The following is a 24,433-nucleotide window of genomic DNA, read 5'->3' on the forward strand; positions in this document are numbered from 1 at the left end:
GTTAGCTTGAGATAAAAGATACCACAGAGTCTGACACTTCTGTTTCATATTTGGATATTTTATTAGAAAAAGACGCTAATGGTAATCTAACAACAAAGTTTTATGATAGACGTGATGACTTTAACTTTTCAATCGTCAACTTCCCTTATTTATGCAGCAATATACCCTTATCACCTGCATACGGGGTTTATCTCTCAGTTGGTTCGATACGCTAGAGCACGCTCTACGTATGGACAATTTCTGAAACGAGGTAAGTTGTGTACAAACAAGTTGATGAAACAAGAATATCAGCAGTCTCGTTTAAAGTCATCATTTCGTAAGTTCTTTGATCGATGCTGACTGATTTTTTTTCATACTTATTGTTAGGCCATTATTTACACATTGAATTGTCGATGGATTTTTCCGTAATTTCCCGATCATGACAAGGAGCACATGGCGGGTGTGACAGGTCGGCAGGGGATGCTCACTCCTCCATGGCACATGATCTCACCTCTGATGTCTTAGAAGTCCGTGTTTCCTCTGCTCCTATTTTGTAATGTTTAATGGACTTTAGAGCTCGAATACTGTTCGTTATCTCCACATATTTCATCTAACTCTTTTAGCACTTCTAAATAATTTATTTATTCCTAAAAACCATGAAAACGATCGCCTTTTTTTTTTACTATGTCAAATTTCCTCCATCCCAATGTTATGGAAAATACATATTAATATCACTTTAATTGATTAAATTATTTCTAACTACTCAGCTGATTAACTGAAGAGTAAATATTTACAAGGGTTATCAAAAATATATTAACAATGTATTTGATAAATTGAATTAAAAAAAATAAATCACTAGCTTTCACTTCATTTTGGAAAAGGAAGTCCAATGATAAGAAAAAAGGATGAATGTCCACTACCATGTTAAAAGATACAGATATATCTATAGCATGATTGTTCATTCTATTAAATGTAGCCTTAAATATTTTCTCTGATTATCTATTTATTAATGACTCAGAAGAAAAATGCAAAAAGAGAAAATAAGCAGAGGAAGTATGAAAAGAAGAATAATTTAATGACAGTATGAAATGTAAATGGAATAAAATAATACAACAAAAAAATTAAAATTTTATTATTTTTCTGGGCTAGTAGAAATTTTAATTTAGCTAGTAAAAATGTCAAATCCACTAACCCCACCTGTTAGTGTCTCAGAAAAGCTTTTGTGAAGACTAAAGTTAAGGAATTTAATCAGTTTATAACGCAGAGATTACTATTTTTCATTTATGATGAGAAATTTTTAGACTGTTTAGGTTAAATTGAACCAAAAAAAAAAAAAACCAACCGCATCATTCTGAAACGAAATCGAACCGAATCGATTGAACCCTGAATCGTTCGAGCCCTATTAAAAAACAACATGTGAATATTTAGTATTTCCCAAAAACGTCGTACATATATCAACAAGATCTTGCTCCATGCCACAATTCCAAGAGTACTTTAAGTTTTCTTGAATGTAAAAGAATACCCACTCTCCCCTTTCCAGGTGACAGTCTGGATCTCAATCCAATCAATAACACTGGGCTAAAATAAAAAGAGAACCTTCTAAGAAATTTCCTTCAAAGAAGAATACATGTGGGAACAGTTACTGCAACAGTGGTATTCAGTGACAAAGGAATTTTACGTAAACCTTGTTCATAGCATATACGACAAAATAAAAGCAGTGATTAAAGCCAAGAGCTGAGCTACCATATATTAATTGTATATTTATAATTAAAAAGTATATAAAATATACTTTAATTTCCCTTTTATTATCTCTTTGCATAAATTTTAACAATGTGTCCTTATCTTAAGCGGAAAACCATGTGAGTTTAAAATGTGTGCGGAGCTGTAGATTCAATAAATAACAGCAACATACCATGGTGAATTTCCATATTAAAGCAAGTAAAATGTTTAATGTGGATCCCTACAGTATTCCACACACTGTATTGATGTTGCATATTTTCATTACATTCCATTTATTATACACGATACATGTAGTATATGTTAAAACAAAGCAATGGTATATATAAGGAAAATTAAACTCCTTAAAGTCATGATAAAGTATAATTTGGATGAAATTAAAAAAGACTTAGATATAATCATACTATTTACTGTTCATTATACCATCTAGTGTTATACGTCATCATCTTCTGTGCTCCCGTCATCAGAATTATCACTGTCACTAAAATCTGTAGAACGTGGTACGCATGCATAACACTTTTTCTACAATAAAATTACAATGCCTTATCATTAATGAAATTGTATATCTATTAGAAATTTAAAACCACTGACGTCAAAAGGACAACAAATATATTTTTAAATTGTTTTAATGGCCAATTCCTCTGCTTATATCAATTTGAATCTTCGTTCAAAATCGGTTTTTATTTTTGTTGTCTTGAACATATTTTATTGACAGTATGTCAAAGGGATAGGACACAAGTTCCAAAAACTTTGATAGTTGTCTCCCCCAAATTTTGTTACTGTGACCAGGGAAATGACTTTAATGTCCCTTTTATAATCTCTTTACATGAATCAAATCTCTCCCCCCCCCCCCTCTTTTAAGCCTTTTTCATCCTCGACGAAGGCGGATTTTATACCGGGGCGAATTATACAGAATCAGTGATACTGTACATTTGTATTTCCCTTTGATATACTGTGTCTGGACGAATAAATTGACGGAGCAAAATTGTTTATGTTTGTTGGGGAGAAAATAACCCCGATCCATAGTAGGGGATTAGGCACAAGTACGAAAGTATGAATTCTCATAAACCTGAAATTTTATCATAGGTATACTTCCCACTCTAAACCCCTTTACTTTGATTAGCTAACTTTCCTGCACGTACTTACAGTGATATTACAATATTTAACGTCTTACAATTGTATCCGTTATCTCTAGTTTAGAACGATAATACGATACAAAATTTAAGATTTAAAAAATAGAGAGCAGCCAGAATAACAGAAAAGTTTCATGGAGAAACACTTAACAGTTTTTCAATATAAATCTTTATCTATGAAATATGTAATTAATTTTAATGATTCAAAACAGTTTATTTTTTTATTTTTTGAAATTTTTTTAAATATTTCAAAGAATAAAAAACTGTTTTAATTATTAAAATTAATTATATATTTCATAGATAAACATGTATATAGGAAAACTATATATGTAAGTTTTTATCCATGACAAATAATTTGTCATGTAATCATTTTCAACTTTAGATTGAAAATTCATAAAAGACAGAAGAAAACCAAAGCAGAGAAAAATCAAAAGCTGACTGTTTGAAGATTTCCTCAATAAAGTAGATTACACTTAAGTAGTATCTATTTTTCGGAGGGGGGGGGGGTATTTTTCAGAGAGATGGCTTTGCTTTGATTGAATGGTTAGATGAGTGTGTACATGTATGTGTCACCTGTGTAGCATGGCATCAACTTTTTTTTTACAAACGACAAGCGACACATATCTTCCCTGACCACCTCACTCTCTCTCTCTCTCTCTCTCTCTCTCTCTCTGGAAAGGGGAGGAGTATTACCTTGCAATCAATCCAGCAATCTGCACAATAAGAGAAATTACATCCAGGTGTAGAACAGAGAACAAATCCTTCTGTCTCCAAATCATCACAAATCAAACATCGAGTTTTAGAAGCCTTAAAACGTTTCACCAGAGAGGCGAGTTTGGGACAGGAGCGCTTAATTCCAACCAAAAAGCCAGAGTCCCGCTAAAATGGAATGAAGTGACACTCAAATTAATGACTTTATTGCAAAAAAATTTTTCCTATTAAAAAAAAATAGCCTCTCAGATATATAACTGTACATAATTATTAAAGGAGACAAAGGGGAATTTATTCAAAAAGCACTAATTCAAATTTATGATATCAATACAAAATAAAGATAATTATATAATTTCAAGTAGTGATTAGTTAAGACAGTATTTTTTTTTATTTATTTATTTATTTATTTATTTTTTCTATTTTTTTTTTATTTATTTATTTTTTGCAAAAATCTAGAAAAAACTTACTTATTTTCTTTTTTTTTTTTTTTTTTTTTTTTTTTTTTTTTTTTTTTATTGCCCCATCACATGTCCAAGTATATAATAGTGCCAGGGTTGGGGCCCTGGGTTCACTAAGTAACATACATAATACACATATATATTACACAATCATAATGTGACAGGACATTTTTTTCACATATCATTCACACACCATTCGCTACATAACATGCATATGATTATATTTATAATAATATTTAACAACTGAAATCTTAATATAATCAGTGAAAAGTTGATGTATATCTGTAACTGCATTGTTTTTTCAAATATATTAATCATATTAAAACATTATCAAATTCCATCGTTTTTTAAAACTGTCCATTTCCCCATTTTTCTTATAAATATATTTTTCACAATTAAAATAATACATAACCTCTTGTTTGACCCTCTCAAAAGATGGTACACATTTTTTGCATCTATTTCTATAAATATGTTTTTTTATTATACATACTACTAAATTAAATATATTGTTATATTTATAATGTTTTCCCAACAAAACATCAACTTTGTTTAGAGATATATCAACTCCAAACTGTTCTTTCATCCAATCCAGTACATTTTCCCAAATTTCTGCAACACACTCGCATTCCCAAAAAAGATGACAAAGTGTCTCTGGGTGTTTCTTACAAAAACTACATAAATCTGAGTCAGTAACACCAATTTTGTGTAAATATGTATTTGTAGCTAAAATTCTATGTACAATTCTATAGTGGAACCATCTTAACTGTATATCATTTGTTATGTTAAAAAACAGAATGTTTTGTTTTTTCCACCAAAATTCATCAACATTAAGTTCTAAAATGTTTTCCCATTTCATTTCACTTTTTGGTTTTTTGTATTTCTGACTAATAAAAACATCATAGAAATCTCTTGCACCTTGTTTGCTTTTTGTTATTGTTTGTAAGAATTTTGGGAAGAAAGGTTGATTTCTTTGAATTATCCTATGATCATAATTCAACTGTAATTTTCTAATACAATTTGTTATGCCTAAAAACATTGTAAAAGGTGTTTTTAAATCATATTGTTTACAAAAGTCTTGGTATCCTAACAAAGTCCCATTTGTATCATAAAAATCAAAAACAAATTGTATACCTTGTCTCAGCCATGACTTATAACAAACACTTCTGTTGTTTATACATATTGATGGATTATACCATATGGGACTTAAAATAGATGTTTGATCATCAATACATAATCTCAAATCCAACAATGCTGAAAAAACATCATTCCAGAAAACATTTTCCGTATCTTTCTTAAGTTTTTTTGAAAAATCCCTACCATAGATAACTAAATATTTAATGTCAGGAATTAAATCTTTTAGCAATTCTTTCCAGGCTGATTTACATGAACTATCAAACAATCTGCGAATCCATGTAATTTTTAAACTTTTACAAAATGAATCAAGACATGTCATTCTCATACCACCGTTTTCATAACTTTGGCATATAATATTTTTAGCCACCCTAGCCGTTTTGGTATTCCAGATATAATGAAAAAATATAGCTTCAATTTCTTTGAGTTTTTCTTTAGAAGGGCTCGGTAAACTAATTAATAAGTGACTAAATTTAGGTAAAAGCAAGGTTTTTACTACTGTTATACGACCTTACTTATTTTCTTAAAAAGAAGCTTATTTGCAAGTTGATAGCTTAGAACATTACAAATCTAAATGATTACAAAGTTAATAGCATCTTGTATTACATTGTGACAGACAAATAGTGATCTAAACTTTATTTATCTGACAGTAAATAACAGCATTTTGACAACACATGTATACAGCTATAAAATCACTTTTTAGGGGATGGCAGAAGGAGTACTTTTCGCTATTTTAATGATATGAAGACACCCTGGAATTCATGTCCTCCACGAAATGTAAATTTTCCAAGTATATAAAAAATATAATACTTCTCACACTACGAAAATGAATTCCCACAAATATTTTTTTCCTCCAACCACGATAATTTGACCTTATAAAGATAACTGATATTGCAGTATATCATGTAAAACACAGCATAAAATTGTTTTTGTTATACCTTTACTAACAGTGACTGTAATATTTATTTTATAACTTAAAACATTGATTTGCCTGACATTGACATTGACGAACACTAAAAATTTTAATGCTCTAACAGTAACTAAATATCTAGATACTTACAGAAAGCTGAAATTTCCTGGCCTGTTTTCGAACTTTTTTACGTAGATGAATAAGATATCCTTTTCTCCTTTTCAGCAGTTCGTTGTACATAAACAATATCCGTGATTTTTCCCTCTAAAAAATGGATTGAATATAGATTAATTGACGTAAGGTACATTTCATTCAACTCGAGTTATTAAAGTACACCTCTGCATCAACTTAATAAAAAAAAAAAAAAAAAAAAGGCGAATTTTACATTTATCCTTGGCCAAAGTATTTTTTTTTTCTTTTCCAAACTTAGGGTCCACCATTTTTTTTTTAACAGTATTTAGTTTGTTTTATAAATTCTGTACAATTAAACATCACGAGAAATATATTAAGGCGTATGTAGAATTTCACATTTGTGAAGGTTGTGACATATGATGATTAAATTAAAAAAAAAAAAACAATGATGGAATGATACTTACAAAGAAAGCAAAGAAAAACATCAAGTAAAAGATTTACCTTTCGATAAAAGAAAGCACAAATGAGTCTGCGCAGGCGCAAGCCATATGCTTCAAATAACATGAGAATCCAGACAACAATATAAACAGCGTAAATCTTGTAGACTTCCACGGAGTTTAGTTTTGTAGGATGGGGCAAACATTCTGAAACAAGAGCGTACACTCCAACATATAAAACATAAAGATAAAGATTTTCATAAAAGAAGTCTTTGGAATAATTTTATCATATTTTGTTGGGTTTTTTTTCATTTTGGGGGGAAAAAGATGGAAAAATGCACATAAAATTAAAAAGAATCTTCTTTCCTCAAGACTACCACATGATAAGTCCTAAATGGGCTTTTCATTCTAATAAGTGTTCAATTATCATGGAATGCTAATTAGTAAATTAGTAATTAATAAATTGATTAGTATGTTGAAATACGCTGCTCTTCTCTGAAAAAATATGTACAACATTGTTCCAAACAGTTTCTAATACTTCATCATTTTTTTTTTTTTAGAAATTTTAATTTTAACCAAAAATTAAAAAAAAAGAAAAAGAAAATGGCATTAATTTTTCAAGAGTCCAGATGTAAATGAATTTAATTAACTTTAACTTCTGTCTGAAGACCAGTTTATAGGACAACATAAATTTTATGCTGTAAAATAAAATAAGAGGAGAAGAATCACCTTTCATATAAAAAAAAAATCTGTACTAATTAAAAACACACATACATAACAGAAAAAGGCACTTACCAAAATTTGTAGTCACGTTATCAATGGTATGTTCGCTGTTGAAGGCCTTTAGAAACAGTCGAATGATCTGACTCATAAATCCAACGCCAGAGACTTTCACACTAATATAATGCAAGCCTGTAAAATTCACAATATTCAATTATGCAAGCAGTAAACTCTGGACACGCAGAGGTTTTTGTAGTTAGAGTGATCTTACCTTAAATGTAAGTTAAAAAACAAATATCTACGTGTAACAGGTATAAATTACAGTATTCTAAACACTATACTGGAACAAAATAAAGCCAAGGAATACTTTATTTACATGTAATTTCCAAATGCAAGTAAAGAGCAGTGAATTTCTTCACTTATATATCATTGTCTTGAGGGGGGATTCTTGTTTGGTTTCTGATTTTATGAAATGTTCAGAGTATATTTCCTTAAATGTTTTTAAAGAAGACGGTTTTGGCCTTATTGTGCCCTAAAATTTTACTGTTCTTAAAAGTTATGAAAATGGCTTAAATATGAGTTGAGTAGATGAATTTTATAAATCATGAAAGAATATGGCATGAAGGAAAATCATTGTGGAAATATGACGTCATTAATTTGTTACATTTCTAAGTTTTAAACAGAAAAAGCCCCAAATGACTCATTTCTTGGGTTATTTTCCTGAAGAAAATAGTGTCCACAGCCGTCGTCCACTTCAATTTTTCGATATGTTGTGTAAAATTCTTTAAAAAATCACATTCATCAAAATCTTTGTGGGCGTTGCATGTGCTCTTTATTATTTTATAGAAAATTCCACTGAAAATTGATGTCTTCTGCTACTTTTTGAGAAAAAAAAAATGCACAAGTTTAGCATTTAGAAGGTCATATGAGAGAAACAGTTTGTATGTTCTTATGGCATGGAATTTCAATGATATATAAAGTATTAATTTTAATTTCTTACACCTTTTTCATATTTTAGAAAAATACAGGGCCAGATTTGTATTAAAACCGTACCTTGTTCTTTAAATATTAAAGGATTTTAAATATCATATTTTTCTTTCCTTCTCATAATTTTACAACTTTAAAAGAAATGGTCAACTGACTTTGTAATTTAGCAGGGTCTTTATTTTACTTTTTAATAAAATAACTTACTTTAACTGTTTGTCTATAATAAGTTGACTCACCTGTCTTTCTGTAATAAGCTGACTTACCTGTCCATCTCCAATAAAATGACTTGACAGTCTGTCAGTAATACATTGACTTACCTTGTCTGTCTGCAATAAGCTCATATGTCTGTCAGTTATAAGTTGACTTGCATGTACCTGTTTGTCTGCAATTAGCTGACTGACATTTTTATCCGTAATAAGTTGACTTAGCTGTCTTCCTGGACTAAGCCTTCCTGTATATCTGTATGTGAGTGTAATCAGCTGATTTACCTATCTATACTACTATATTAAAATAATAGACTCGAATTTTTGGCCTTTAATACCGATAAATCGGATGAGTACTGTCGTTTGTTTTATATATTTTAAATATCATTGGTACTTGAAGATTACCAATTTGTTTTTATTTTTTCTCTATTAAGCTTCGCTAATTAATAATCAACAAAAATTCCTCAAAAAATTCCGGAAATCATCTGGATTTTTTCGATTTTACAATCTTGCGCGTGCGTATTACATTCACGCTAAATTACGGTGTTCAAATCAGAGAAGACAAAAGTAATTTGTACTAAGTAGATATATATTTGTTATTTTATAATTTTCTCTAATAAGAAATCATAAATGTATATGAACAAAATATATAGCAAATTTCCAATGAAAATTTACACGTATTTGTATTAATGTTTCTGAGTTTATCCATGCAAGTGTGATATTGTGGCCAAGTGGGTAATCATTCGCCATCTCGGAGACACATTTGTTATATGTTATTTATGTCTCTGGTCATCTCAACGGAGGCAAAAAGCTCATGATCGTAGGAGCAATATTAATGAAACTACCCGATTTTATTTTATCCTTCATTTCTTTTATGCTTTTTTTTTTTTAGGGTAAATGGGAGGGGGGGGGGGTTACAACTCCAGCTAGAATCACATCTTAGTGAAGTAGGCATTCTTTTTCCGCCAAAAATTACAATAACATTATTTTCATTTCTTAACTTTGAAATAAATTGAAATAATTAAATAACGTCAATACAACCGATATTTTCAATTTGAAATGTGTCTATATGATTACAACTTGAATTTGTTCGCCATGTTTACTATTACCTTCACTGCTGAGATTTATAACTTCACCTCCAAAAATTTCTTTAACTTTAAAAAAAAAAAGTGGGTGAAATATGTAAATTATTGTTATTGAACTTCGGTACGTTATATAGAAGGGACAGCCTGTTCTTCTAAATATGTAAAGGTTGTCGTGGTAACTACGCTTGATAGGTAGTCTGAAGTCAGCCCTTGCGGCCCGTACAGTTCATTCTATCAATGCTGCTAAAATATCGATTGTTTGTAAAATTTAATCCATGCATAGTAAATCTCAAAACTATGAGGTGGGAGAAAATTAAGATCGTAAAAATATTTATTCAATGATGAAATGAATTATATTTAATCGTAGCAAACAAACTTATGTTTTATTAAATCGCCACAAGAAAAAATACACCAGCGTGAAAACAAGTTGTCTTCTTCAGCAGCCATGACAGTTCTCATGTGATGTAATGACTTTTGATTGAAAACGTTTAATACTGCAATAGATTAATTTTTTCATTGTTATCACTAAACAGATATATAAATGTTTATGAGGTATATATTTATTTTATTTTTGCTGCATTATTTACGTATGAAGTAAGAAAAATACCCATATTCAGTTCAAGTTCCGCTCCCAAATTCTCATTGGCTGTCCCAAAATAAAATCGGTAAAGGTCAGTAAACTTTAAAGTTTGTGGTAAACTCAGACTTTACTAAATATTTTGGAAAAATTTATGCTCTGAATAATAACATTAGAAACATTTATTTTAAAATGTTCCTGATAACATTGTATGATTTCAATTAAAAAATGAAAATGATATTGTATGATCCAAAAAGAGATGTACCCCCCACCCCCACCCCCAGGAAAAGGTTTCATTATTGCAGCAAGAAGTACCTTCAAATTCCTACTTTCCTACTTAGGATACCCTTGCTTGGCTTATCTAAGATAAGGATAATTCATGTTTCCCATATATTTTATACTTAGTATAAACAAGAGGCCCATGGGCCACACCGCTCACCTGAGCAACTATGGTCAATTACTCCAACCCAAACAGCTTTAACAAATCAGAAAAATCTGTACAAATTTAGTTTTTTATATTAAGGTTTTGATACATATTCTAAGTTTGAGATTTTTATCCAAAGATTTTCATATGTAAAATTTACAGTAAATATTCTGTTCCCCCCTCTCCCATTGTGGTTGTACCCTATCATGACCCCCTGTGATCGTCATCATCAAATTTGAATGTACATTTATATGAATTTACATTTCAGAAAACCTCTCTGGTCAAGTAGTTTTGGAAAAGAAAATTCATAAAAAAAATTTCCTATAAATACTCCCATGGATACCCCTCCCCCATTGTGGCCCCCACCGTACCCCCAGGGGTCATGAAAGGTCATAAGATTTAAAGGAAATTGAGAATGCTTCCACATAAGTTTCAACATTCCTGGCCAAAAGGTTCTTGAGAAGAAGATTTTTAAAGATTTTCCCTATATATTACTATGTAAAATTTCAACCCCCCATTGAGGCCCCACCCTATCCCTGGGGGTCATGATTTTAACAATATAGAATCAACACTACCTGAGGATGCTTCCACATAAGTTTCAACTTCCCTGGTCAAATGGTTCTTGAGAGTAATATTTTTAAAGAATTACCAAAAAATTTCAATATTTCTTAATTACCTCCCCTTGGTAAAACCGAGGTTTTTGTTTTAATCGAATCGATTCAAAATATTACTAATTCAAGGATATTACATTAATTTTTATCAAAACAGACAGTCATGAGAGCATTTTCTTATATCATATGTAAAGTACACTTGATATTCTTAATTCTTATTATGATCTCTTGAACAACCAGTATGTTTGTATGTTTTTTTTTCGGGGGGGGGGGGGGGGGGGGGGAGGGGGGGGGTATTTGCAAATAATCTGTTCTGCTTCACATCTGCTAAATTGTGTAGAAATACCAGTATAGCACATTTATCCATTTTCATTTCTGCTTTTACAGATTATATACATATCTATAACCTGTGTACATATAAAGTATACGTATTAGCAGTGCTTAATAACTCTTTTATTGTTGAGGTCATATTTTGAACAAGTTGAGACCTGCAGTGTTAAAATTGTTACAAAAATTTTTACACCTTTAGTTTAATAACTAATCGTGTAAAAATACCAGCTAAACACATTTCTTCATTTTCATTACTTTGCTTGATATGTATCAGCAGTGCTCAACTCTTTGTTGTTGTCAAATTTTCAATAAATATCCATAATTTCTTTTATTAAAGTTTGGAAAGGTGAAATTTATGTAAGCTCCGGCGTGATTCGAACTCAAGACTTGATTTATAGCTAACTGGGGGTCAAACCCATTCTGCGCTACACTGTTACGCAACAATTTTGCAAAAAAAAAAAAAAAGCAGAATTATATTCACATTCATTGTTTATTTCAAAAGTACCTTACAATATATGAATGTGTCGATGTATCTATTTTGTAAATGTCCGATATGCACATGGATGCATTCATAACAATGTCAACCCGTGCACGCACGGGTCAAAGTCTAGTTTGTATTAAGTTATCTTACCTGTTTGTCTGTAAAAAACAGGTTTATCCATGTGTCCTCTATGTTATGATGACTAACTTGTCTGTCAGTAATATAAGTACATGTATTCACCTGTCTGTCTGTAATAAGCTGACTAATGTGTTTGTCTGTAATAAGCTGACAAGCCTTTTTTCCATTATAAGGTGACTTACTTGTCTGTCCATTTAAGGATACTTGACTGTTTGTCCATTATAAGCTGACTTAATCTGTCTTTAATAAACTGATTCTTCTGTCTGTCTGTCATAAGTTGACTTATCTGTCTGTCTATCATAAGTTGACTTATCTGTCTGTCTGTGTTATGTTGAATAAATTTTCTGTCCCTAATACACTTATTCACCTGTTTGTTTGTAATAAGCTGAATAAACTGTTTGTTTGTAAAAAAAAAAAAAAAAAAAAAAAAAGATGACAAGTATGTCCTTCTATAATAGGTGACTTACCTATCTGTCTGTTAAAGGTTACTTACATGTATGTCTGTTATAAGTTTATTTAACCTGTCTTTTACCTGTCTGTCATAAGTTGACTTACCTTTCTGTGTGTATTATGTTGGATAAGTTGTCCGTCCATAATATACTTATTCACCTGCTTGTCTATAATAAGCTGAATAATCTGTTTGTTTGTTATAAGCTGACAAGTCTGTTTTTCTATAAGGTGACCTACCTGTCTTCTGTAATCTTCACTGACATACCTTTTGTCTGTAATCAGAAAGCTTATATACCAGTCTGTCTGTGATATGTCTATTTGCAATAAGTTGACCTACCTTTCTGTCTGTAATAAGGTAACTTACCTGTCTGTCTGTAATAAGTTGAATTATCTGTCTGTTTGTAATTAGCTGACTTACCCGTCTGTCTGTAATATTGTCTACATTATGTGCTTCTAATAAGTGACTTACATGTCTGTCTGTTATGAGTTGACTTACCTGTCTGTCTGTCTGTCATAAGTTGACTTACCTGTCTGTCTGTAACTTATGTGACTGTTTTTCTCTATGATATCCATCACATCATACAGCAGATTGGCTGACATTACTATCATGCCTGATATAAATGCCCGCATTAAAATCAAAAAGGTGCCTGTGCTCTATATTGAAAAGAAAAACATCGTTTTCATTTTTTATTACAAATATTCATACAATCTTAAATTCTTTTGGCATAGAACTCACTTGGCTTTTTTAAAATGTTTTATTCCACAGCCGGGTTCAACATGGGTCACACAGGTATATATATAACTCTCGCTTGCTATATGAAAATTTTTGAACTTTTCATACATTTTTAATATTTTAGGTACCAGCCTAAATTGTACAGATTTCTTAATGTCACACAAGTTTTTTTTTTTTTTTCTAATTGTATAATGTGTTTAATGTCTATTGCACAAGTCTGCACAAGGTTAGGCTTACAGTAAAAAAAAGACTTTGAAATGAATACCCAACCTCGATTTACTATATAGAAATTCATGAATGTCGGCTGACTCTTACCACACTGTATGGCTTTGCTCTTTAATTTCAGTGCTACAAATTGCTAAATCGTATGGTTTAGATATCAATCGATGATGTGAGCTAAAAAAAATAATGCTTTATTTTTAACTTTATTTTTCACATTTTACCGGGGCCCATAAGTGCAATTGTTCTTTTATAAATATTCTTCAATATACTATTTTCTAAGAATGCATAAAATCATATTTAATTGACGGCTTCATTTTTTTTTTTTCATTTATACATTGAACATGTTAGAAACATTGCTTACCATAATATGCGCATGTTCATGATTATTAGTTACTGATCATTTGTATTGAAAATAATTAAACATTCTACATATTTTTTTGTTTATTTGAAAATCTTAAATTTTACTTTTTTTAAATTTAAACTGCTAAAAATGTTTTAAAATCTGGAATTGAAAATAAGATATTTTTTAAATATATATTGTACATAAATTCCATTTCATTTAAATACACACTAAGACTGATTGATTGATGATCGTATGCTGGTTTACGTCCCATTCGCGAATTTTTCACTCATATAGAGACACCATTGCATACCGGTAAAGGGCTTTCAAGTTTAGAATTATGCTCTGCACTCAGGGTTATTAAGCAGTGTGGGTTCTTTATCGTGCCAACGCCTACCGTGACACATGACCTCGGGTTTTTAAGGTCTCATCTGAAAGACCCGCGACTTTCACTTCTAATGCCGGGAGCTTGGCAGAGGAACATGCCTTACATGTACCTATGTTTACGTCTTAGGTTTGAGGCGTCGCAGCGAAAGAAAATAGAACCCAGGCCTCGCGATCACAAAGCGAACGCCTTTCCAGTAGGCTGTCGTGACAATACACATTAAAGACACTAAGACAAACGGCTCTCTTTTAGTAGCAATTAGAACTTACCAGCTTTTTCTTTTCCCCTTTCATCAGTTTCAACGTATCAGGATAAATCATGCTATCCTTTTCAAAATTCTTCAAGGGTAACAGTGTACGCTTATTCTGAAATAAATATACAAGTACAATACTTTGCTAAAGTAGTGGTTAAAGTATTGATATCGTCAAGTATGGGTGCATAACCACTTTTCCAAGAACAGTAACATACCTGGTAATGGCGTCTTGCATCAATATGGCGGAAGTAAGACGAGATGTAGTTGTTATCGAATTTAAAGTCTGTTAAATACTTCTTGTTGTATTTGTAGGAGCTGTGAAATAGCAAACACTTTAATAATGGTTTTGCTAGGGATATTCTGTAATATAAGAAAAAGAAATGGGATCGGGGATAGTCGGTGTTTACGGAAAAGGGGGGAGCAATGTCGTGTAGTCAACAGGAGGCTAAACTGTCAAAATGATTATTGTCAGTTCGAGGAGAGATAAGTTCCTTTCTTCAGAATTATTTATACCAGGGTTTTCCTTTACATGATCTAAAAAAATTGTCAGGTGAAACTAAAGAAAATATGCAATATGTGACAGATAATGCTAAACCAAAAGATTTAGGCTTATTAGGCTACAATGTACATATATTGCATATATAAAAGTATATAACTTCATATGCATTGACAGACATATAGTATTAAATTGATAATCAAACTGAAAATAACTTTAGATATATTATAAAATTTCCAGACCTAACGATTACCACTATAAACGTGAATGCCATGAATCTCTGGAGTGTCGCCATGAAAAATTCCACCCATACTTTTTTCTTATCGAACTCGTGCATTGTTCCCTTCCGAACTTCCTCTGCCATAGTATAATCGATATCTTCGGGAGTTTTCACCATCTGTTTTAAAAATACTTTTGATCTAAGAATCAAAATGATACAGGTGTGTAGTTTGTAATCTGGCGATTTTAAGAGTAAAGGACAAGTTATACTGTATTAAATTGGCCAAGTAGCTTTTCTCCGTCGATCTGTTTCTTGTACGGACTTTGCACTAGCCTTTTTTTGGAATCTACACAATTGCATATTAATCAGTTTATTTTCAGGCAAGCATATTTCCTGCTGTAAACCGATCCTACGCGGTATGTTTTCTACTAGCCATATACAGTTAATCCCAACTCCATTGTGTCCCTAGACCTTATACCCTATCCCAACTTCCACTGTTTCTTTCATGTTCACCTTGTTCTGTAAATCCCGATTTCTGCTGTTTGTTTTCATGGCTTTCTATTACTATAGAAAATGTAGCTACTATATGCCTGTGCCCCCTCAATAAAAAGGTCTGATGACCTTAAGCTGAATAATTCATACTCCCTTTATACTGTAAATCCCACCTTACACTGAATGTTTCATAATCCCTTTATACTGTAAATCCCACCTTATGCTGAATATTTCATACTCCCTTTATACTGTAAATCCCACCTTACACTGAATATTTCATACTCCCTTTATACCGTAAATCCCATCTTATGCTGAATATTTCATACTCCCTTTATACTGTAAATCCCACCTTACACTGAATATTTCATACTCCCTTTATATTGTAAATCCCATCTTATGCTGAATGTTTCATACTTACTTTATACTGTAAATCCCACCTTACACTGAATATTTCATACTCCCTTTATATTGTAAATCCCATCTTATGCTGAATGTTTCATACTTACTTTATACTGTAAATCTCACCTTACACTGAATGTTTCATACTCCCTTTATACTGTAAAACCCACCTTACGCTGAATATTTCATACTCCTTTTATACTGTAAATCCCACCTTATGCTGAATATTTCATACTCCCTTTATATTGTAAATCCCACTTTACGTTGAATGTTTCATACACCCTTTATACTGTATATACCACCTTATGCTGAATATTTCACTCCCTTTATACTGTAAAACCCACCTTACACTGAATATTTCACTCCCTTTATACTGTAAAACCCACCTTACACTGAATGTTTCACACTCCCTTTATACTGTAAATCCCACCTTACACTGAATGTTTCATAATCCCTTTATACTGTAAATCCCACCTTATGCTGAATATTTCATACTCCCTTTATACTGTAAATCCCATCTTATGCTGAATGTTTCATACTCCCTTTATACCATAAATCCCACCTTATGCTGAATGTTTCATATTTCACATATACTGTTAATCCCACCTTACGCTGAATGTTTCATACTTCACTTATACTGTAAATGAAATCCCTTTCGTTGTATACTATATACTATTTCGTTTATACTCTTCTTATACTCACCTTATACTGTAAATTGACGTCGAAGTTCTCCTCCATGTCGACCATTGTGTCTTCTGACGTTACATACACATCACCAAAACCTGGCTCCATCACGTCCATAGATTTACACTCCATTCCAAGGGCATTTGGCACCACTGACAAAAAGAAAAGTAAGAAATGGGAGGAGGTAAAGAGATAAATGTTGTGCGAATAATTTTCAAATTGATTGTACCGTATTTACCCCTATAACAGCCCATGGCCATTTAATGTAAAATACCCCTTAGCCATTTCTGCAGAAATGCCTTATTTCAATATGTCCAAAGTACCGGTAAAAGTATTCAATATTTTGCTCAAATGTACAGTATCCTAGACATTAAAATAACATCATACCAGTTCATCCAAATACATAATTATAAAGACTTCAGCTTGATTTAAAAATTATTAAAACAGTATCCTGTTTTCCATAAGCAGTTTTTGGTATTGACAAATAAAAAGACATAAGAAACTTATCCTTATCATAGTGGCAGACAAATATTCGACAACATTATACCTAGGTGTTCGCCATTAGCTATACAGTCAACATCAACAAAATGTGAGATAAAGATTGAAGACAGGTAATGCTGGCTTACCTTTAGCGAGTTGGCAGAAAATTGTCAATTTCAGAGGCAGACATAGAACATAGCCAAGAACAGGAATGGTGGACAAACATTTTCTCTCCAAATCCCTGAACTTCCCTCGGCACTTTATTACAGCCTTGTTCCATACATCTGATTAATTGATTATTTAATCCATTAATGAATTAATGATTGATCGATTGGTCGATAGACCGAATGTTCGATTGATTGATGGATTAATTAACTAATCATTTGATGATTGACCGATTGGTCGATAGATTGATTGATTGATTACTACGCATTTTAATTTTTTTTCTTCTTGGTATGATAGAAATGTACGTAGTGAGACCTGTGTATGTAAATTTTCACCATAGAGACAAACTATAAAAAAATTAATTCACAAAGACATGTAAGGAAAACAAAAACATTACCTTCACATCTCATTTCTAGCTTTTTCCGGTATCTTTTTTCGGATTTCTCTGCTCTGTCCTTTGCTGTGCTCTCGTCGTTTTCAGATTCTATCTTCTGCATCCGGTTTCCGCGCCGATTGTGTGTCACTTTATCTACCTGTCTCATTCTTTCCGCCATTTTAGCTTCAGAGTCCTCATCTTCAATTTCATATTCGTCGCTCTCCTCGTGGCTTTTTAACTATATAAATAAGTTTAAGAACTCTTTATACAACTACATGTAATTAAAAAAAAGCATACTTATAGTGCTATCATCTACATTTATTCATTGATGGGTAAACAGGACTACACTTGAGGGTGGGGGGTCTCAATTCAGCAATTGGTGAAAGGAGATTGTGCTTCAATGGCAATGACACCACTATGCAAACATGTACATCTGTTTAGTCAATACAGGGTTAGAAAAAATGGAGTTTTTTTTTTTACATTGTTTCTTCACAGTATTTCCTATGTTGAAATAGAAGAATGATGTAATAATTTTAAGAAATCAGAGGGACCAATGATTGGCAAAGAGCAACTATACAAATTTGAAATATTCAAGTGTGGTTTCCTTTTGTAATTAGATAAAGCTCGGATTTTTATTTTCAAATTTAGAAAATACATATAACTGATTTCTGAAAAGCTGCAGCCTTCAAGCCTGCACATGCCAATAAAAAAAAAAAGACAGCCAGGGCTCAAGATTGTCTCAACACAGAATAGACATGTCACTCAGTTTTGAGCTCAGAAAGACAGAAATATGTGTAACTATTAATTCAAAACGTTTTTCAACATAAGAAAAATTGCACTATCGTTATGTTTATATAATGGCATAAAAGAAATCTTGTACTACATCAATGATTCATTTTTTTTTTAGTGATGGCAAGGGGGGGGGGGGGGTCAATGGGAGATGGAGGCAGTAGACTGTGGTATTAAAACAAGTCATGTCAAGTGAATATATAAATCAAATGATTAACATCAGCTAACTCTTTTACCAACTTTACAAACGGTTGTAGATATTTCATCAAAATTGTTTTTTTTTTTTTCTATCTCTTGTGACAAAACAGTACAAAGTTCTTTCAAAATGCAAAAATGAATTCTTTTCTGATTGTCAACTCTGCAGAACAGGTAAAAAAAAAAAATATGTTCTCCCTCCTGCAGTTCACATTGCTTAGATCTTTTAGCTTAAAATCAAAATCATGGTACATCATGTAAATTGTAAGATAACTATAATAAGCAAATTATCATTATAGTTCTAATTACTTTGGAATCAAACACTTCTTTTCATTGGCTGTTATGTATAAATATTACTTTGAAATCAAATACTCGTTTTCAATTCATTCACTGTTATGCATGAATATTCATGTATCTCTTTTCCGGTTGACTTGCTGCATTGGCTGAAACGTGAATAAAGAGCAAGAGCCACTTAGGGCCTTTTTTGGCCCTGATAATTTCTGAAAAATCGAAACTGCTCAGTTTTTGTTGAAAATGCAGTATTTATAACTTGGACCCTTGGTGACCGTGTATCTATTGAACATGACGTAATTTTCTCTCTAGTCAATGCATTATGACGTCATAAAATGCGTCATTTTCCCCATATTCTGTAAATTCCCTTAAAAATGGCCAAAAGTTGAGGTATTTTTTCAATATTTCATATAGAGCACAACCTCTGATCCAAAATATGCAATTACATAATGAAAGATCTGTTTCTGAAGATCACAAAACATGATTTAATTTTTGGATCGTGGGCTGTGCTCATATTTTAATTCTTTGCTGAAGGTAGTCAAATACGCATGTTTTCTGCAAAATTCATGAACATTGCATTTTCTCAAAGCTTGTTTTCCAATACCTGGATTCTCAAAAAGAAATTTTGTTATAGGAAATTAAAGCACCAAGTCTCTACTTTATTTTGATATTTGAAATGGTACAGAGGGTGATAGTCAATTAATTTATATAAGGACAGGGCCATTTTATGCATAAAGTGAACCTAGCTCTTTCATTGGTTAGTACGAAGTTTAAATTCACCTACCTCTTTTCTGATTGGTTGGTAAGCTGCATCTATCTTCTTGGTCACCTTTTTTAAATGAGCACCTTCACTCTATTTATAAAGAATAAATTATTAGAAGTTCTGCTGAGTGTGTTGAAACAGAGATAAAATAATGGTAAAATAATGTAAGTTTATTTTAATCTGAGTGCCTTTTTCACACTTTTACTCCAGAATAAGACATTGTGAGCAAATCCATATGGACAAAAATAATCACAAATCTATAAACAAGAATTTTGATCAATTAGACGATGTCGGCACAGTCGCTATACTGACATCAAATTAATAGAGCCGATCAAAAATAATTTGAAGTTATTTTCATCGATAATGTGAACTTTTGCGTAGGCGGTTGAATGTTTTTATACATGTACAATCCATATATACCCGGTATAGGATCGCAAATAACTTTGAACGGTTTTTTAGCCTTTATTGGTCAGCTGAGCAATAAAATAACTCTTCTTTAAAAAAAAAAAAAAGTAGAAATGCCATGCGTGATAAATATGCTAATTTACCACAAACTGCGTCATAATCCTGCGGAATGGTTTAGTTCTCAGCTCCCATTTAGCAGACGTCTGATTAATGGCTAATTCTGCAGCACAGGTCAAGGAGCGAATCACTTCTCTACCGTTTACGATTATGTTATGGATCGGTCCTAAAATCAAAAGGACTAAAGCATCATGTTTACTTCTAAACGTAAATGCACAAATGTACTGTAGACATAGAATTAATAAAGATATATTGTTTGTTGCAGTTATTGCGTTCTTTTTTTAATTCTTATTATTTTTTAAAATGTTATTTATTTATTTTTTGAAGGGGGGGGTACAAGAACTGGAAAATTAATTAATTCAAACAATATTGTTTTCGTGAAAGAGTATTAATAGGGTATATTGGAAAATAAAATACTTTACAATAAAAGAAATCAAAGTAAATATAATACATTTAGGACAAAAAAAACGGATAACTTGAAAGAGAGGAAAACAAAATCCAAAAAAAAAAAAACTTCTTAAATAAATGACAGAGCGAGATTAAATCTTGTAAAGGGTATCACAGACCCGTAGCAACGGTTTCAAAGGGGGGGGGGGGATTCTCAAAATTATCCGACAAGCAAAAAAAAGTTAATTTACTGTCCAAATACTGCAATTTGACAGTGCTTGACCTTATAACAGCAAAAACTGGGGGGGGGGGGGGGGGGGCAACCAGCATCTAAATTTACTATAGCAAAATACTGTGACCCCCTCCCTCCTTACTGGAAAAAAATTAAGGATCCCCCAACACCCGATAACATGGAAGATTATGAGGATTGTCGTATATACCTGCAATGAGAAATACGATTGCATAGGTTCCTATAAACGATCGTCCTTTCTTTCCGAAGAATGTGGGGATAAGCAACCAAGCGATGCATCGCACCTGCGCCGATATCGCGTATCCGGTAGCTAACCCCAGACCCAGGAGTCCGCCCACCAACTCACTTGTATCTTTCTGTAGATTTAATGGGGCCAATACCGCCAGGTATAGACCTAGATAAAAATTAAATAAATTTATCTTCATGGATGCCAAAATTTAAAAAAAAAAGAAGAAAGTTTTGAACAAATTAATGTATACATAGTATTAAAAAGAAATTAAATCAAGGAGAGATATAAGTCGTTTTTGAACAACTGCAAAGTAAAATTTAGCTACAGTTAATATTTTTTACGTAGAAGTAGTAAGCGCCTCATCTATTGATTTAATCATTTTAATTTATTTTACAATATGCTTATATTTGATCAATATATTTAAATGATCAAATGATCAAATACTTTAAAAATGCAGAAAATAAATTCAAGTAATAATAAACCCACCAAATGCTAAAAGAGCCCCTGTTGGAAACCCCAACACCGTTTTTATCCCGCTGTATTCCCCCGGATCCGATTGTACAACGTCCCTTAATTTATCGACTAAGAAGAAAAAACCTGAAATAGAGGATCAAATTATATTAATTAAAAACAAAATGTTAATAACATGCATAAATTCATTCCCAGTTGAATTCACCCATTCTTTACCAAAACACTGATTCCTGACTCCGATTCTCAGAAGTAAATAAATTTCAATATCTACTTGTTAAAGTCACATATTACGTATTTTATAAGTTCAGACTAACTAAAATTAAAAAGATCTTTCTATTTGTTTTATTACTTTATAGATAGATAGGACTTTCCTGTAAATGACACATTTTAAAGCAATCACGTTTCAATGGTATTAGAAATTTAAAACAATAAACGATTTATTTACCGACTCCGCATTTAAATAAACGACACAGTTTAAAGTCAATATAAGTATGGAAACGAGGTTATTCAAGTTCAAAACTTTTAACGTAAATAACATATATCATGTAAATCTACTCTAAATCTCGATTTTTTTTTAGCTCAGATATGCCATATATAGCTTTAATGATACTCGTTATTAGAAATATTACATGTTATGTATATTAGATATCTGGCCCGTAGTATACGTACATTGGATTGGAGGGGGGTGGGGGGGAGGGATATTCGATCTAAACATGTTTCAAGGGCTCGGGCGTTGTCAATTTGACAGCGTCCTTATAAACAAAACTTACCCAATGTCTAGCACAGGTATTTGTGGACAGGACCCCCCCCCCCCCCCACCGGTATTCAACCCCGAGGTTTGTTGGACATTTTTTTCACAAATTATATTTATTGCACTTATTCATCATGTGTACCATAGGAAAAAATCGTGAAAACCCCAAAATAATCGTTCCACACAAAAAATGCCTCATTATACATTAATAATTTGTGAAAAAAAATGTCCAACAAGCCTCGAAGTTGAATATCGGGGGGGGGGGGGGGGGGTCCTGTCCACAAGTACCTGTGATGTCTAGCTGACTTGAGGTATTAATACCCACTCTGACTCGATAAAAAGTTTACAAAAGTACCAGTAATCTGTAAGCATATGTAACGGGAGAGGAGAAAAATGCAGCGGACCAGACCGGAACTCGAACCCGAGCCCCCTTAATCCCCAGTCAGGTGCTCTACCAACTAAGCTATCTGGCCACCGGCGATCGAACCCGTCTGACCGCCACACTCCTCCCTCCTTAAAGGTCTTTGCCCCCCCCCCCCCCCAAAGACTCCAACCCAGGCTCATCCTTGCCAGGCCTCTCACCTGTCACTTCCAGGGCATGGCACGGCACAAAATGTAACGGGAGAGGAGAAAAATGCAGCGGAGCAGACAGGGAATCGAACCCGGGCCCCCTGAATCCCCAATCAGGTGCTCTACCAACTGACCTATCTGGCCACCGGCGATCGAACCTGTCTTATAGGTCTAAAATGCCTATTAGCCTAATAGTGATCGACATTGTGATTGATGATGATCATCATTGATTTTCACCGACTTCGCAAAGGGAAATAGTTCTTTGACCGTCGATGACGATATGTGCATTAGCTTTGGGAAGATTACTTAAGTTCGGATTTACATGTAAATGCACCTATCGACATTTCCTTACACGTATAAGCAGTATGGAAGTTCTAGATCTTCATCTGGTTTCGTCACACGACAGTCTCGGCTCTGGGGCCATAAAACTTAGATGATCTCACTTTTGATTTCAGTCTCACTTTTCCCTTATAGGCCTAAATTTCTTTGGTAAAAGTGAGACTGAGATCAAAAGCGAGCTTGTCTAAGTTTTATGGCCCCAGGCATCGATCTTGATACGAATGAGAAAACATTTTGATGTCTTTAATGAACTTACAAAGGTAAATTTGGCTTCCTTTTCTTTTCTTTCGCCTTTTATACTTCTTTCGTATATGATTAAACATATATTCCTCATATGTTAGCTTCTTATTGTCATCTTTTTCCTCATCGAATTCCATGTTTACAGACGCCATTATCAACTCATGACGTCTTTTTCTATTATGACGTCATTTTTCCCACAGCTGAGAGCTGTCTTCGATCTGTGCAAAACAGCCTATTCAAGTTTTTGCGTATGTCATTTAATTTTATAACTTGAGTTTAAGGGGGTGGGGATACCCCCGCCCCCCTCCTACAGTGTATGCTAAAGAAGAATATGTCTTCTTCTTCCTTAGAAAATAAACACGCTATGTAAATCAACGGTATGTTGAAAATAAACACGGTATGACTAAAACAAGAATTATTGTGATTATTTATTGCACGTTCTCTTAGTTTCAGTGTCTAGTATATTTATGCAAGATATATCTTTAAAAAAGTAGAGAACACGCTCATCTGGCTTTATATAATAAGAGTTTACAAAGCTATAATTCAATCTTTTTCATTTGAATTATTATGGGGATGACGCTAAAAATCGAATAAAGCAGAATGCTCACAAATGTAAACCCCCCCCCCCCTTCTCCTTTTGACCATGCCTATAAATATTAAAATAACTTTTTTCTCCATTTGTTCTTAGTCGGACAGAAGACTAATTATCACAAATGTGACAGAGTGTATGACCTATTCAGTTCAGGGCACTTTATTC

The 24,433-nt window shown here is 32.6% G+C and overlaps 1 protein-coding gene and 1 non-coding gene across 2 annotated transcripts; both read right to left on the reverse strand.

The window, feature by feature from the left end:
- Positions 1–1,937: 1,937 nt before the first annotated feature.
- On the reverse strand, positions 1,938–23,828 carry LOC133174525 (E3 ubiquitin-protein ligase DCST1-like). The gene is made up of 17 exons (XM_061309638.1): positions 23,693–23,828; positions 21,792–21,902; positions 21,267–21,470; positions 20,466–20,605; positions 19,939–20,007; positions 17,901–18,117; positions 17,485–17,622; positions 16,877–17,010; positions 15,306–15,460; positions 14,783–14,927; positions 14,584–14,679; positions 13,162–13,288; positions 7,424–7,540; positions 6,693–6,835; positions 6,210–6,323; positions 3,543–3,728; positions 1,938–2,238 (listed from the first exon to the last, which is right to left on the reverse strand). Exons 1-17 carry the CDS (start codon positions 23,826–23,828, stop codon positions 2,149–2,151), a joined length of 2,322 nt encoding a protein of 773 aa, XP_061165622.1. The 3' UTR covers positions 1,938–2,148.
- Positions 22,928–23,000, reverse strand: Trnap-ggg (transfer RNA proline (anticodon GGG)). Its single transcript has one exon. It is a non-coding gene; the product is annotated as a tRNA-Pro (tRNA).
- Positions 23,829–24,433: the final 605 nt, after the last annotated feature.

Source organism: Saccostrea echinata, unplaced genomic scaffold (genome assembly GCF_033153115.1).
Source record: "Saccostrea echinata isolate AGI-Se365-2 ecotype Australia unplaced genomic scaffold, CSIRO_AGI_Sech_v1 ptg000058l, whole genome shotgun sequence".
Classification (NCBI taxonomy): domain Eukaryota; kingdom Metazoa; phylum Mollusca; class Bivalvia; order Ostreida; family Ostreidae; genus Saccostrea; species Saccostrea echinata.